A 14,181-nucleotide genomic window follows, 5' to 3' on the forward strand; every position below is an offset into this window, starting at 1 on the left:
ATCATTATTATACTTTAAGTTTTAGGGTACATGTGCACAACTTGCAGGTTTGTTACATATGTATACATGTGCCATGTTGGTGTGCTGTGTTCTCATTTTTCAATTCCCACCTATGAGTGAGAACATGTGGTGTTTGGTTTTTTGTCCTTGCGATAGTTTGCTGAGAATGATGGTTTCCAGCTTCATCCATGTCCCTACAAAGGACACGAACTCATCATTTTTTATGGCTGCATAGTATTCCTTGGTGTATATGTGCCACATTTTCTTAATCCAGTCTATCATTGTTGGACATTTGGGTTGGTTCCAAGTCTTTGCTATTGTGAATAGTGCCGCAATAAACATATGTGTGCATGTGTCTTTATAGCAGCATGATTGATAATCCTTTGGGTATATACCCAGTAATGGGATGGCTGGGTCAAATGGTATTTCTAGCTCTAGATCCCTGAGGAATCGCCACACTGACTTCCACAATGGTGAACTAGTTTACAGTCCCACCAACAGTGTAAAAGTGTTCCTATTTCTCCACATCCTGTCCAGCACCTGTTGTTTCCTGACTTTTTAGTGATCGCCATTCTAACTGGTGTGAGATGGTATCTCATTGTGGTTTTGATTTGCATTTCTCTGATGGCCAATGATGATGAGCATTTTTTCGTGTCTTTTGGCTGCATAAATGTCTTCTTTTGAGAAGTGTCTGTTCATATCCTTCGCCCACTTTTTGATAGGGTTGTTTGTTTTTTTCTTGTAAATTTGTTTGAGTTCATTGTAGATTCTGGGTATTAGCCCTTTGTCAGATGAGTAGGTTGCAAAAATTTTTTCCCATTCTGTAGGTTGCCTGTTCACTCTGATGGTAGTTTCTTTTGCTGTGCAGAAGCTCTTCAGTTTAATTAGATCCCATTTGTCAATTTTGGCTTTTGTAATGTGGGATGTTTTGACTGTGGGATGTTTTGACTGCTTAAATGATAGAGAATTCACACTTTAGAAAAAAATGATGCATAGCTCAAACACAGGAAGACCTATTGTCAACAAATATATAAATACTATACAGTAGGGTCGATCTTAAATCCCTGCCCATTGGGAAGTGGGTGAGCATGATGCCTGAGAGACCATGAGATAAACTTTCTTTTTTTCTTTTTTTTTTGAGACAGAGTCTCAGTCTGTCACCGAGGCTGGAGTGCAGTGGTGTGATCTCAGCTCACTGCAACCTCTGCCTCCAGGGTTCAAGCGATTCTCCTGTCTTAGCCTCCTGAGTAGCTGGGATTACAGGCACCCGCCACCATGCCCGGCTAATTTTTATATTTTTAGTAGAGACAGGGTTTCAGCCATTTCCCCAGGCTGCTCTTGAACTCCTGACCTCAGGGATCCACCCACCTTGGCCTCCCAAAGTGCTGGGATTACAGGCATAAGCCACTGTGCCTGGCCATGAGATAAACTCATCCTGGGGTCTACACTCAATGTCCGGATTCGACAGAGAGCTCCTGGCTGGCCCATGAGCTGTGTCACCTTCTAACACAGCATTTGGTATCTCACAGTGTGACTTTTTTCCTTGATCCAACCATGAAGACATCTCAGTCTCTCCACAACTATTCAAGACTCACACTTGAAATTCTAAGTTTTCCTTGATGTTTAAAGAGAGTCTGTTTATTGCTATTTCTAACTTCTATTGCATAGATCTGTGCAATGCTGAAATTTAGGGTACTTTTCTCTCCTCTGCTATAATCTGGAGTAGCCTTACAAAATCTGAGTTGTAGCTACCTGGTGCGGCACTCATAGAGAGTGGGGCATGAAATCTTCCCTCTCTCTTTGCATTGCTGGTTTGCATTATTGGGGGTATTAGATGACCCTGGCTTTTGGCAAGAGGAGTCTAGATGGAGGTTTGGTGCTAACTGACACAGTTTCTTGCAGCAGATAGAAATAATCAAACCTGGTTTTCTCTGTGTTAGTATCTCACACACACTTCCACTCCAAATACATCCCTGATGCTGATTAACCTTTGTGTTTATAATTGTATGTCGTCTACAAGGTCCCTTGTAAACCTTAAAGCATGACAAATGGAGGTTACTATATGTTCATGGATTGTCTTTCTTTTTGGGGGGAAGGGATAGGGTCTCACTCTGTCACCCATGCTAGAATGCAGTGGCACAGTCATAGTTCACTGTAACCTCAAACTTCTGGACTTAGGCAGTAATCCCAGTTCAGTCTCCCAGGTAGCTGGGACTACAGGCATGTACCACCATGCCAAGCTATTTTTTTCTAAGTTTTTGTAGATATGCAGTCTTGCTATGTTGTCAAGGCTAGTCTTGAACTCCTGGCCTCAAGCAATCCTCCTGCCTTGGCATCCCAAGGTGCTGGAATTATAAGTGTGAGCCACAGTGCTTGGCTGGAACGTAATTTTCTTTTTTTTTTTTTCTTTCTTTTTTAAGACAGTTTCACTCTGTCGCCCAGGCTGGAGTCCAGTGGTGTGATCTCAGCTCACTGCAACCTCCACCTACTGGGTCAAGCGATTCTTATGCCTCAGCCTCCCAAGTAGCTAGGATTACAGGCATGTGCCAACATGCCTGGCCAATTTTTGTATTTTTAGTAGAGATGGGGTTTCGCCATGTTAGCCATGCTGGTCTCAAACTCCTGACCTCAGGTGATCCACCTGCCTCGGCCTCCCAAAGTGCTGGGATTACAGGCATGAGTCACCACGGAATGTAATTTTTAACAATAGCCTTCGGTAATCCAATTTAGTTGTTCCCAGTGAATTTCTCCTACATCATTACGTTTTTTTCTGGGTAGAGTTTACTGAAGAAGGTCTTCTTCATGGCGACCTTCAGCTCCTTGTTCCTGAGGCTGAAGATGATGGGGCTGAGGAAGGGTGTGAGGACCGTGTAGGTGATGCCCATCAAGGTGTCTCCTTCCAGAGACTGGGGACCTTTGGGCTTCAGGTAAATGACGGAGGCAAAGCCATAGTGCACGACCACCACAGTGAGGTGAGAGGCACAGGTGGAGAAGGCCTTGTTCCGACCTTCAGCAGAAAGGATCTTCAAGATGGCGGCCAAGATGAAGGCATAGGAGAGGAGGATGAGGAGAAAACAGCCCAGCAGGGCCGTGATACACACCAAGCCCACGCCTTTGGCCACCACCAGCACATCGTCTCCACAGGCCAACTTCAACAGAGGTGGCACATGGCAAGCAAAATGGTGGATCTCATTGCGTCCACAGAAGGTGAGGTGGAAAATGGCCATTGTCACCACCATCCCCATGACCAAGCCACCAGCCCAGGAGCAGCCCACCAGGCAGGTGCAGCCCCACGGGCTCATGAGCACATTGTAGCGCAGGGGTTGGCAGATGGCCACATAGCGGTCATAGCCCATGACGGTGAGCAGGAAGGAGTGGGTGAAGCCGAAGCTGAAGGAGAAGAACATCTGACTGGCACAGGCCAGGAAGGCGATGGAGTGCTGGGTGGACAGCAGGTCGGCCAGCATGCGCGGGATGATGGCCACGGTGTAGAGGATCTCGGAGATGGAGAGGGCGCACAGGAAGAGGTACATGGGTGTGTGGAGGCTGCGCTCGCTCCAGACAGTGGCCATGATGAGCAGGTTGCCCAGCAGCGTGAACAGGTACATCAGTAGGAACAGCAGGAAGAGCATCAGCTGGAGGTGGGGGAAGGCAGAGAAGCCGATGAGGATGAATTGGGTCACTGTGGAGTGATTGGCTCGCTGCATGGAGGCTGTGCCTGGGGTGAGATGTGCCAGGGAGATGTCAGTTACTGCATGAAGAAAAGTTCTCAGCCTTCCCCATACCTGGATTTGCCCAAGGGACTGCTCTTGGTAAATGGTTTGGTTCCATTCCCACTCTGTGCCTCCTATAATTTAATACTCTCGTCAACCTAGTGAGAACGGTACTATTTTTTCAACCCCCTTTTGAAGTACCTTGAGCATAGTCATTGAGAATATTGAAATATAGGGCTTGATCAAGGCCAAGCTGTTGAAACGGTAGATCAGAGACTGGAACCCATAGCTGGGCTGGCTCTAAAACCTGTACCCTTCAGTATTTCTCTATGTTGCCCCCTGCCCCCAAACGAAAATGCTCCAGGCTGGCGTGGTGGTTCACATCTGTAATCCCAGCACTTTGGAGGCTAAGGGGGAAGGACGGCTTGAGCTCAGGAGTTTGAGGTTGCAGCAAGCTATGATGGCACCACTGTACTCCAGCCTGGGTGACAGAGCTAGACTCTATCTCTTAAAGAAAGAAGAAAATGGCCGGGCACGGTGGCTCACGCCTATAATCCCAGCACTTTGGGAGGCTGAGGCAGGCGGATCACGAGGTCAAGAGATGGAGGCCAGCCTGGCCAAAATGGTGAAACCCCATCTCTACTAAAAATATAAAAATTAGTCGGGCATGGTGGCACGCACCTGTAGTCCCAGCTCTTCGGGAGGCAGAGACAGGAGAATCCCTTGAACCTGGGAGGCGGAGGTTGCAGTGAGCCGAGATGGCGCCACTGGACTCCACCCTGGCGACAGAGCGAGACTCTGTCTCAAAAAACAATAAAAAGAAAAAGAAGAAGAAGAAAAACATATTCCTTTGCTGGAACTTCCATTCATTCCTTCTCTGCCCTCCTACTCCCTTCTGATAAATCATGTTCATCCCCCATCTCCAGGTATCACGAGACGTTCCCACCCATGGCTACAACTCCTTGGAACAGAGCATGTCTCTAAATCTGAACCAACCAGACTTCCTCTGGGGTTATACATGTAGGAAAGCAGAGGCAGGAGACTGTGTTGCTCTAAGAAAGGAGCCAGAAATCATGTTTTGGTTGTTTTCCAGCTCCCATGAGGTATGCCTCTATGTTCTGAGGCAATGAAATGTAGCCATCAGACAGAAAGAGGGGCGTGGGAATCAGCAGGGCTCGGTTCAAATCCCTCCTCTGTTGCGTAATGATTTTTTATTTTTATATTTATTTATTTATTTTTGTAGAGACAGAGTCTCATTCTGTTCCCCAGACTGGAGTGCAGTGGTGCAATCATAGTTCACTGCAACCTCAAACTCCTGGATTCAAGCAATCTTCCTACCTCAGCCTCCCGAGTAGCTGGGACTACAGGCACACACCAGCTCACCCAGCTAATGTTTTATTTTTTATTATAGAGATGGCATCTTGCTATGTTGCCCAGGCTGGTCTGGAACTCCACGCCTCAAGTCATCCTCCTGCCTGGGATTCCCAAAGTGCTGGGATTACAGAAGTGAGCCACTGCATCTGGCCAATGTTTTGTAAAGTTGAGCAGATTCCTTTATCTCTCTGTACCTCCCTACCTCAAAGGGTTGTTGTGGGAAGGAAATGAGCTTTTCTTAAGTGACCTGGCACGCAGTAGATGCTACATATGATAATTAATACAGTAAATGAGTGACTGTACATGGTCTTTGCTCAGTAACTTTAATTTCATGAGATTTCTATGTGTCTTTACGAACCAATTAAATATATTTAATTTTTTTTCCCAAAAGACAGTGTCTGGCTCTGTCACCCAGGCTGGAGCGCAGTGGCACAATTATCATAGCTCACTGCAGCCTTCAGCTCCTGGGCTCAAGCCATCCTCCCTTCTCAGCCCGCTCAAATAGCTGGGACTACAGGCATGCACCACCATGCTTAGTTAATCTCTTTTTTAAAAAAATTTGGCAATGTGTGACCAGGTGCAGTGGCTCACGCCTATAATCCCAGCACTTTGGGAGGCCAAGGTGGGCAGATCACTTGAGATCAGGAGTTTGAGACCAGCCTGGGCAACATGGTGAAACCCTGCCTCTACTAAAAATACAAAAATTAGCCAGGCATGGTGGCACAGGCCTGTGGTCCCAGCTACTCAAGAGGCTGAGTTAGGAGAATCGCTTGAACCTTGGAGATGGAGGTTGCAGTGAGCCAAGATCACACCACTGCACTCCAGCCTGGGTGACAGAGCAAGACTTCTTCTCAAAAAAAAAAAAAAAAAGGGGGGGAGTAAACTACCACTCTGCTTTCTGTTTCTACAGATGTGTCTGTTCTGAACATTTTACATAAATGGAATCATACGAGATGGGGCCTTTTGTGTCTCATTTCTTTCACTGAACATAATGTTTTAGGGTTCATTTGCATTGTAGCATGCAATTGTAACAGTATTAAAACACCACAGCATGCATCTGAGCTTTATTCCTGTTTATGGCTGAACGATTTTCCATTTTATGAATATGCGTCATCTCTTCATGGACATGAGGGTTGTGCCGCACCTGTTGGCCTTCGTGAACAATGCGGCAATGAAAATGCTTGTAGCATTTGGAACCTCTCAGTGGTTTCCAGGGGCTGGGGCGAGGGGAGAATGGGGAGTGACTGCTAATAGATACGGGGTTTCCTTTTGGGCTAATAAAAAATTATTACCTTTGTCTGGAACTAGGCAAAGGTGGTGTTAGCGCAACAGCATAAATGTTCTTGATGCCACTGAATTGTATACTTTTAAGTGTTTATGTGGAAATCCAGTAATAAAAGGCAAATGTAGTGGGCTTTCTCAAAAATAAAATAAAATAAAAATAAAGAAATAAAATAAAATAAAAAATAAAGAAAAGAAATAAATAAATAGGTAAATTTCAGTTTGTATGTATGTTATTACAATAAAAAGATCATTTTAGAAAGGGTAGTTCACTTCCCTTTAAGTGGGCTCAGGTCCTCAGTCAAGCCCTGGCAGGTTTATAGTGAGAGATGAAGGAACAACCAGCTCCTTTGGTGAGCAGAGGCTGCATTCTCCAAACATCGTTGGTCTCCAGAGTTTCTTGGTCTCTCTTCCTGGAATCACTCTCGTTTTACCCCCCTTCTGGGTCAGTACTTGCCCGTAGCTCCGCAGAACGGTGGCCCCCACAGCACCACCATGTCCCGCCACTCTGAGATCTTAGAGGAGTAAATGACTTGGAAACAAGAACCTCCAAGAAGAGGCCAAATGGGTGAGATTGGTGCCCTGGGGTGGTGCTCCCAAACCCTCTGTGGCTCCCCAGTGCCTAAGGCAGGGTTTCTCAAACTTGGGACTGTTGATATTTAGGGCCAGGTCATTCTTTCTGTGGGGAGCTGTTCTGTGTCTCATAACATGTTTAGTAGCATCCCTGGTCTCTGTCAACTGAATGCCAGCAGCTCCTGCTCAGTCATGACAACCAAAAAATGTCTCCAGAAAACACCCATGTCCCCATGGGGCTCAAAGTCACCCCCAGTTAAGAACCGCTGATCCAGAGAGTGCAGCCGCAACTCCTTCACACCCTCCCTCTGCTGGGATCCCCATTCCTCCACTTCTTCACCTGGCAAACCCCTGTTTGTTGTTAAGACTTAGCTTAGATGTCACCTCTTCCATGCAGTCCTCCTGGATATTTCTTCCCAAGGCATATTAAGCCACCCATTCCTGGGTGCTTTCAAAATAATGATTCCCAGTTAATGGTAACAGCAGGCACTGGTTCAGTTCTCACTCTGTGCCTCCTACAAGTAACTTTAAAGCTCCTTGCTCATGACTTTGTTATGATGTTTGCCGTGATATGTCACGTTGGAGCTGTGTCTATCCCTGGAACCTGATTGTGAGTCCCTGAAGCCAAGGACTGTTGTGTCTACAGCACCAATGCTGTGTACTCAACAACAACACCGATGAGAGCAGCTGCCCTTTACTGGATATGTCCTACAGACCAGGCACTGCACTCACATCAGTGATGCTATTCTTATTGAATATTTACCCCCACATTAGAAGTCATCTGCTCTGATCCCTATTTTACAGACAGGGAAACTGAAACCCATGACACATCACTTGCCTTAGGTGCTTTGAGTCTGAAGTGGGGGCCCAGGGTCTGAGCTTAGGTCTGATTGATCTCAAAGCCTGTCTTTTCCTAACCTCTTGTTATACTCACCAGTTGCTGGTGGCTGTTTCAAAGGCCACTAGGAGATGCTGCTTCCCCATGACTGACCGTCTACACACTCTTGTTCATATCAATTCAGATCACAAGAATCGACAGCCAGTGAGTGAGCAAGGTGGGGGGGAGAGAGAGAGAGAGAAAAGGAGGAGGAGGAGGAGAAAAAGAAAGAAAAAAGGAAGGAAGAAAGAGAGAGAGGGAGGGAGGAAGGAAAGAAGGATAAAAGAAAGGAAGGAAGGAGACTGCAGGAGGAAGGAAGGAGAGAGGAAGGAAGGAGGGAGGGAGGGAAGGAGGAAGGAAGGAACGAAGGAAGGAAGGAGAGTGAGGGAGGAAAGGAGGAGAGTGAGGAAGGAAGAAAGGAGGGAGGGAGGGAGGCAGGAAGGAAGGAAGGAGAATGAGGGAGGAAAGAAGGAGAGTGAGGAAGGAAGGAAGAAAGGGAGGGAGGGAGGCAGGCAGGAAGGAAGGAAGGAGAGTGAGGGAAGAAAGAAGGAGACTGAGGAAGGAAGAAACGAGGGAGGGAGGAAGGAAGGAAGGGAGGGAGAGAGGGAGGGAGGGAGAAACCTTGAGAGGACAGGAGCCGATCATGTCTGCAGGAGGTAGCTGAGGGCTGCATGTAACACCCTCTGGAATGATGGGGTGCAGAATGCAGCTAAAAGGGTAGTCCAGTCATTCTGGAAAAATCAAAACTATGGAGACAGCAAAAGATCAGTGGCTTCCAGGGGACCAGTGGGTGAGAGGGAGGGATGAATGGGTGGGGCACAGAGGGTTCTTAAGACAGTGTAACTATGTTGTGTGATACTGTCATGGTAGATACAGGACATTGTGCATTTGTCAAAACCCAGAGAATGTACAGCCCCAAGAGTGAACTCTAATGTAACTGTGGATTTCAGTCAATGACAATGTGTCAACACTGGTTCATCAGTCGTAACAGATTAATGGTAAAAAAAAATCCCAGTTGCTAATTATAGGGGAAATTGTGTGCAGGCGGAGAGAGGGTATATGGGGATTCTCTGCAGTATCTATCTGCTCAATGTTCTGTAAATCTGAAACTGCTCTTAAAATAAAGTCTATTAATTTTAAAAAGTAAAACAAAACCAAACCCATGGTGGATGTGGGACTAGGATAGCAGCGAGGAGGATTTAGAGCTTCTGGGCACTGATCCACCAGCAGAACATCCAGTGGGTTCCTCTGTAGGTAAAACAGAGAGAGAGAAAGATAGGAAGAGAAAGAGAGAGATGGGGAGAGAGAGAGGCAGACAGAGGCAGGGGGAGAGAGAGAGAGGAGGCGAGGGAGAAACAGAGAGAGGCGGGGAGAGAAAGAGAGAGGTGGGGAGAGAGAGAGAGGTGGGGAGAGAGAGAGAGGCAGGGGGAGAGAGAGAGAGAGAGAGAGGAGGCGAGGGAGAAACAGAGAGAGGCGGCAAGGGAGAAACAGAGAGAGGCGGGGAAAGAAAGAGAGGTGGGGAGAGAGAAAGAGAGAGGCAGGTGGAGAGAGAGACACAGAGAGATGTGGGGAAAGAGCACACACAGAGAGAAAGAGAGATGGAGGGAGAGAGAAGTGGGGAGAGAGAGAGTGGGAGGTGGGGAGAGAGAGAAAAAGGACAGGGAGAAAGACACAGAGAGAGGTGGGGAGAGAGAAGTGGGGAGAGAGACACAGAGAGTGTGGGAGGTGGGGAGAGAGAGGGTTGGGGAAAGAGAGAGAGAGACAGAGAGAAGGGTGGGGAGAGAGAGAAGTGGAGAGAGAGGGAGGTGGGAAGAGAAACAGAGAGAGGAAAGAGAGATAGGGAGAAAGAGAGGACAGAGGGGAAAGAGAAGAAAGAGGTGAGAAGAAAGAGAGAGCAAGCAAGCCCACTGTCTAGCACTGACAGGAACACCGGCTGGGGCCAGTTCTCCACTCAGAGACTCTAGGGCTAAGCGTGGCTGTGGACAAGTCCTGCCACAGACATCCCTAGAGCAGGGTTTCCTGCCTTCAGCATTAGGGACGCTAGGGGCGAATCATTCTCTCTCAGGGGGGTGTCCTGTGCACTGCAGGAGACTGAGCAGCATCCTTGGTCTCCACCCACCAGATACCAGCAGCACTCCCCAGTCACGACAATCAGAAATGTCCTTATACGTTGTCACGTGTCTCCTGGGTGACAGAATCACTCCATGGGCCAGGCCTGTCTTGTCTCTGAGACCCCATCTGGCCTTAACTCTCACCCATCCTGGCTCTCTCTTCTTAGTGAAGCTGTCTGGCCCCCCCTCTCTTCCACTTAAGCTACCACTTCCCTCTCTTTTCTCTCCATCTCCCCAGCTCCTAACCATCCCCTCACCACCTGCTGCCATTGACGCCTCCCTGGTGTGTGTGTGTGTGTGTGTGAGAGAGAGAGAGAGAGGAGAGAGAGAGAGAGAGAGGGTATCCCTCTGTCACCCAGGCTGGAGTGCAGAGGCACAATCACAGCTCATTGCAGCCTTAACTTCCTGGGCTCAAGCAATCCTCCCACCTCAATCTCCGGAGTAGCTAAGACTACAGGTGCCTGCCACACCTGGCCAATTTTTGTATTTTTTTGTACAGACAGGGTCTCACTATGCTGCCCAGGCTGGCCTCAAACTCTTGGACTCAAGTGATCCTGCCACCTTGGCCTCCCAAAGTGCTGGGATTGCAGGCATGAGCCACTGCACCCGGCCCACCCTGATTCTTTACACCCTGGGGTGGTGGCTGGAGCTTCTGAACCCTGAATCCTCTTTCTCTCTTTTCTCCGCCTCTTCCCAATCCTTTTTCCATAGACTTCTTGCCTGGACAGACCGAGAAAAGAGGTTAAAATCAAACCGTCACCTTGGGTCACATTGAGCATTGGCTGTCTTCTCTCTGCACCTGTTACCTCCCCCGTCCAAGGGACCTACCTCATGAGGCAGCAGGAGCTCTAAAGAAGGCAAGTCCTGGCTGGGCACGGTGGCTCATGCCTGTAATCCCAGTACTTTGGGAAGCCGAGGCGGGTGCATCACGAGATCAGGAGTTCAAGACCAGCCTGTCCAGCATGGTGAAACCCCCGTCTCTACTAAAAATACAAAAATTTAGCCAGGCATGGTGGCACGCGCCTGTAGTCCCAGCTACTCAGGAGGCTGAGGGAGGAGAATCGCTTGAATCTGGCAGGCGGAGGTTGCAGTGAGCCGAGATTGCGCCACTGCACTCCAGCCTGGGCTACAGAGCGAGATTCCGTCTCAAAAAAAAAAAAAAAAAAATAGAAGAAGAAGGTAAGTCCTGCTAAACAAACAGCACACTGACTAAGACGTGGTGAGTGGCCTCTGTCTGTCACCCACTGCCCTGTAGACTCACATTGCTAAAGGAGTCATATAAACAGGTGGTTTCTTGGAGTCCCTGGCAGGTGCTGGTTCCCCAGGTCTCTCCTGGTCAGGTGGATGAGAGGGGAGGTGACTCACCTGGGACTCCAGGCATCTGCTTCTGCTTCATCCCAGTAGGAGGCTCTAGTTTGGAGTTTCTCCACAGGTGGGAGCTGACCAGGTGTGGGCTGCACCAAGCAGCCACACCAGCTGAGCCGGGGGCTTGAATGAGCCCGAATGCGATTATTTATCCCTCCCTGACTCCCTGCCCACCGGCTTCCCTCGCTGTGGTCCTACCGTCTCTGTCTCCGCTACAGGGATGCTGGGACCCCGGGGACCCTGCCAGAGAGGAGGCAACCTCAGAGAATCCGTATCCTCACTTTCCCTCTCTCCCCACCTGCCAGGGGTGAGTCAATTCCCTGAGCTTGTCAAGAGCTTGAGCAGAGTCTAGTGCTCTACAGATTTGGGGTTTGGGCCCCTGACTGTTGAAATTGACAGGAGGGCAGCCCTGCCATTGCCCCCAGGGACTGCAGAGGCTGCCTTGATATGCCCCGTCACCTTCATTCTTCTCCAACTGGGTCATTTGCCCAACTAAATGTCCTTTAAAATAATTTTTTAAAACCAACACACACACACGTATTTGTTTTTATTTTTATTTATTTTTATTTTTTGAGACAGGGTCTAGCTCTGTTGCCCAGGCTGGAGTGCAGTGGTGTGATTATGGCTCACTGCAGCCTCAACCTCCCAGGCTCAAATGATTCTCCTGCCTCAGCCTCCTGAGCAGCTGGGACTAAAGGTGCATGCCACCACACCTGGGCTAAGTTTTAATTTTTCTGTAGAGATGGGGTCTCGCTTTGTTGCCCAGGCTGGTCTTGAGCTCCTTGGCTCAAGGGATCCTCCCACCTTGACCTCTCAAAGTGCTGGGATTACAGCTGTGAGCCACCATGCCTGGCCTGTTTCTTCTTATTATGTAATTGAAATGCTACATACACAGCAGCAAACCATGCAATGGCCAGCCAGGCAATCGTGATGGTGAATTTATTGGGTATCCCTTCAGATCTTCACGAGCATGTAGGATGTGAAAACAATGCAAACCCGTAAAATCAGAGTTCTGTTGTGCATTATTGTTGCTTTCGCTTCGTTTTGCTTTTGAGGTGAAATTCACATAAAATAATCAACCACTTTAAAGTATACAATTCGCTGGGATTGAATGCATTCACAATGTTGTGTGGCCGCCGCCTCTGTCTAGTTCCAAAATGCTTTCATCACCTAATACCCATTAGCAGCCACTCCCCTACCCCACCCAGTCCTTCAAAACCACCAATTTGTTTTCTGGCTCTGGCTCTATGGACTTACCTATTCTAGACATTTCATATAAATGGGACTATATACAACTATATATAACGATGCATTATGATTGCCCCTGTGAGTAGCCACGGCACTCCAGCCATTTTGTCAACACAAAAATGTCGACATTGCCAAGACTGAGAAACCTTGGTCTGCATAAACTCACATAGAGTTCACTCTAAGACGCTGAGTGAAAAACCAAGTTACAGAAAGGTATCTACGGGAGAATCAGATCTGCATTTTAAAAACACACAAAATGGTTTGACGGTTTATCAAAAAGTTAACATAGAAATTATCAAAGGACTCAGCAATTTCACTCCTAGGTATACACCCAAAAGAATGGAAAAGGATTCAAACAAATCCTTGGACATGAAATGTGCATAGCAGCACTGTTCACAGTAGCCAAAGGGTATTTTTTAATTTTTCTGTAGAGAGTAGGATTTCACTTTGTTTCTCAGGCTGCTCTTGGAATTCCTGGGCTTAAGCGATCCTCCTGCCTTGACCTCCCAAAGTGCTTGGATTGCAGGTGTGAGCCACTGGGCATGGCCTGATCCAAATGTCTATCAATGGCAGTTCCAAATGTTTATTAATAGATAAATGGATAAACAAAGTGTAGTATAATTATATAATGGCTATTATTCAGCCACAGAAAGGAATAACACCCCAGTCCAGGCCACAGTACAGATGAACCTTAAAAACATGTGCTGTGTGAAAGGAGCTAGGCTTTTAATTTTATGGATAATTCCATACAAATGATATCTCTTTGATACACTGATTTCTTTTCTTTGGAGTATATACTTAAGCAGTGGCATTTCTGGATCATATGATAGCTCTATGTTTAGTTTTCTGAGAAACCTCCATACTATTATCCATAGTGGTTGTATTAATTTACTTTCCCACCAAAAAGTCATGAGGGTTCCCTTTTCTCAGCATCCTCCCAGGCATTCCTTATTGCCTGTCTTCTGGATAAAAGCCATCTTAACTGGGTTGAGACATTATCTTGTGTTGATTTGCATTTCTCTCATGATCAGTGAGGTTGAGCATCTTTTAATATGCCTGTTTGCCATGTGTATGTCTTCTTTTTAGAGATGTTTATTCAGATCTTTGGCCCATTTTAAAATCAGATTATTAATTTTTTTCCTATTGAGTTGTTTGAGCCCCTTATGTATCCTGGTTATTAATCCCTTATCAGATGACTAGTTTGCAAGTATTTTCTCCCATTCTGTGATTGTCTCTTCACTTTGTTTATTTTTTATTTACTTTATTTATTTTTTATTTTTTATTTTTGAGATGGAGTCTAGCTCTGTCGACCAGGCTGGAGCACAGTGGCTCAATCTTGGCTCAGTGCAACCTCTACCTCCCGGGTCCCAGCAATTCTCCTGCCTCAGCCTCCCGAGTAGCTGGGATTATGGGCACATGCCACCATGCCCAGCTAGTTTTCTGTATTCTTAGTAGAAATGGGGTTTCACCATGTTGGCCAGGCTGGTCTCGAACCCCTGACCTCAGGTGATCAGCCCACCTCGGCCTTCCAGAGTGCTGGGATTACAGGCGTGAGCCACCACGCCCAGCCCACTTTGTTTATTGTTTCCTTTGCTGTGCAGGTTGTAACGTGATGTGATCCCATTTACCCATTTTTGCT

The 14,181-nt window shown here is 47.3% G+C and overlaps 1 protein-coding gene across 1 annotated transcript; it reads right to left on the reverse strand.

Moving 5' to 3' along the window:
• Window positions 1–207: 207 nt before the first annotated feature.
• Window positions 208–11,404, reverse strand: LOC101124096 (olfactory receptor 10H1). The gene is made up of 4 exons (XM_055372041.2): window positions 11,295–11,404; window positions 7,876–8,549; window positions 4,395–4,511; window positions 208–3,718 (listed from the first exon to the last, which is right to left on the reverse strand). The coding sequence occupies exon 4, from the start codon at window positions 3,705–3,707 to the stop codon at window positions 2,751–2,753; it is 957 nt and encodes a 318-aa protein (XP_055228016.1). The 5' UTR covers window positions 3,708–3,718; window positions 4,395–4,511; window positions 7,876–8,549; window positions 11,295–11,404; the 3' UTR covers window positions 208–2,750.
• Window positions 11,405–14,181: the final 2,777 nt, after the last annotated feature.

Source organism: Gorilla gorilla, chromosome 20, assembly GCF_029281585.2.
Source record: "Gorilla gorilla gorilla isolate KB3781 chromosome 20, NHGRI_mGorGor1-v2.1_pri, whole genome shotgun sequence".
Taxonomy (NCBI): domain Eukaryota; kingdom Metazoa; phylum Chordata; class Mammalia; order Primates; family Hominidae; genus Gorilla; species Gorilla gorilla.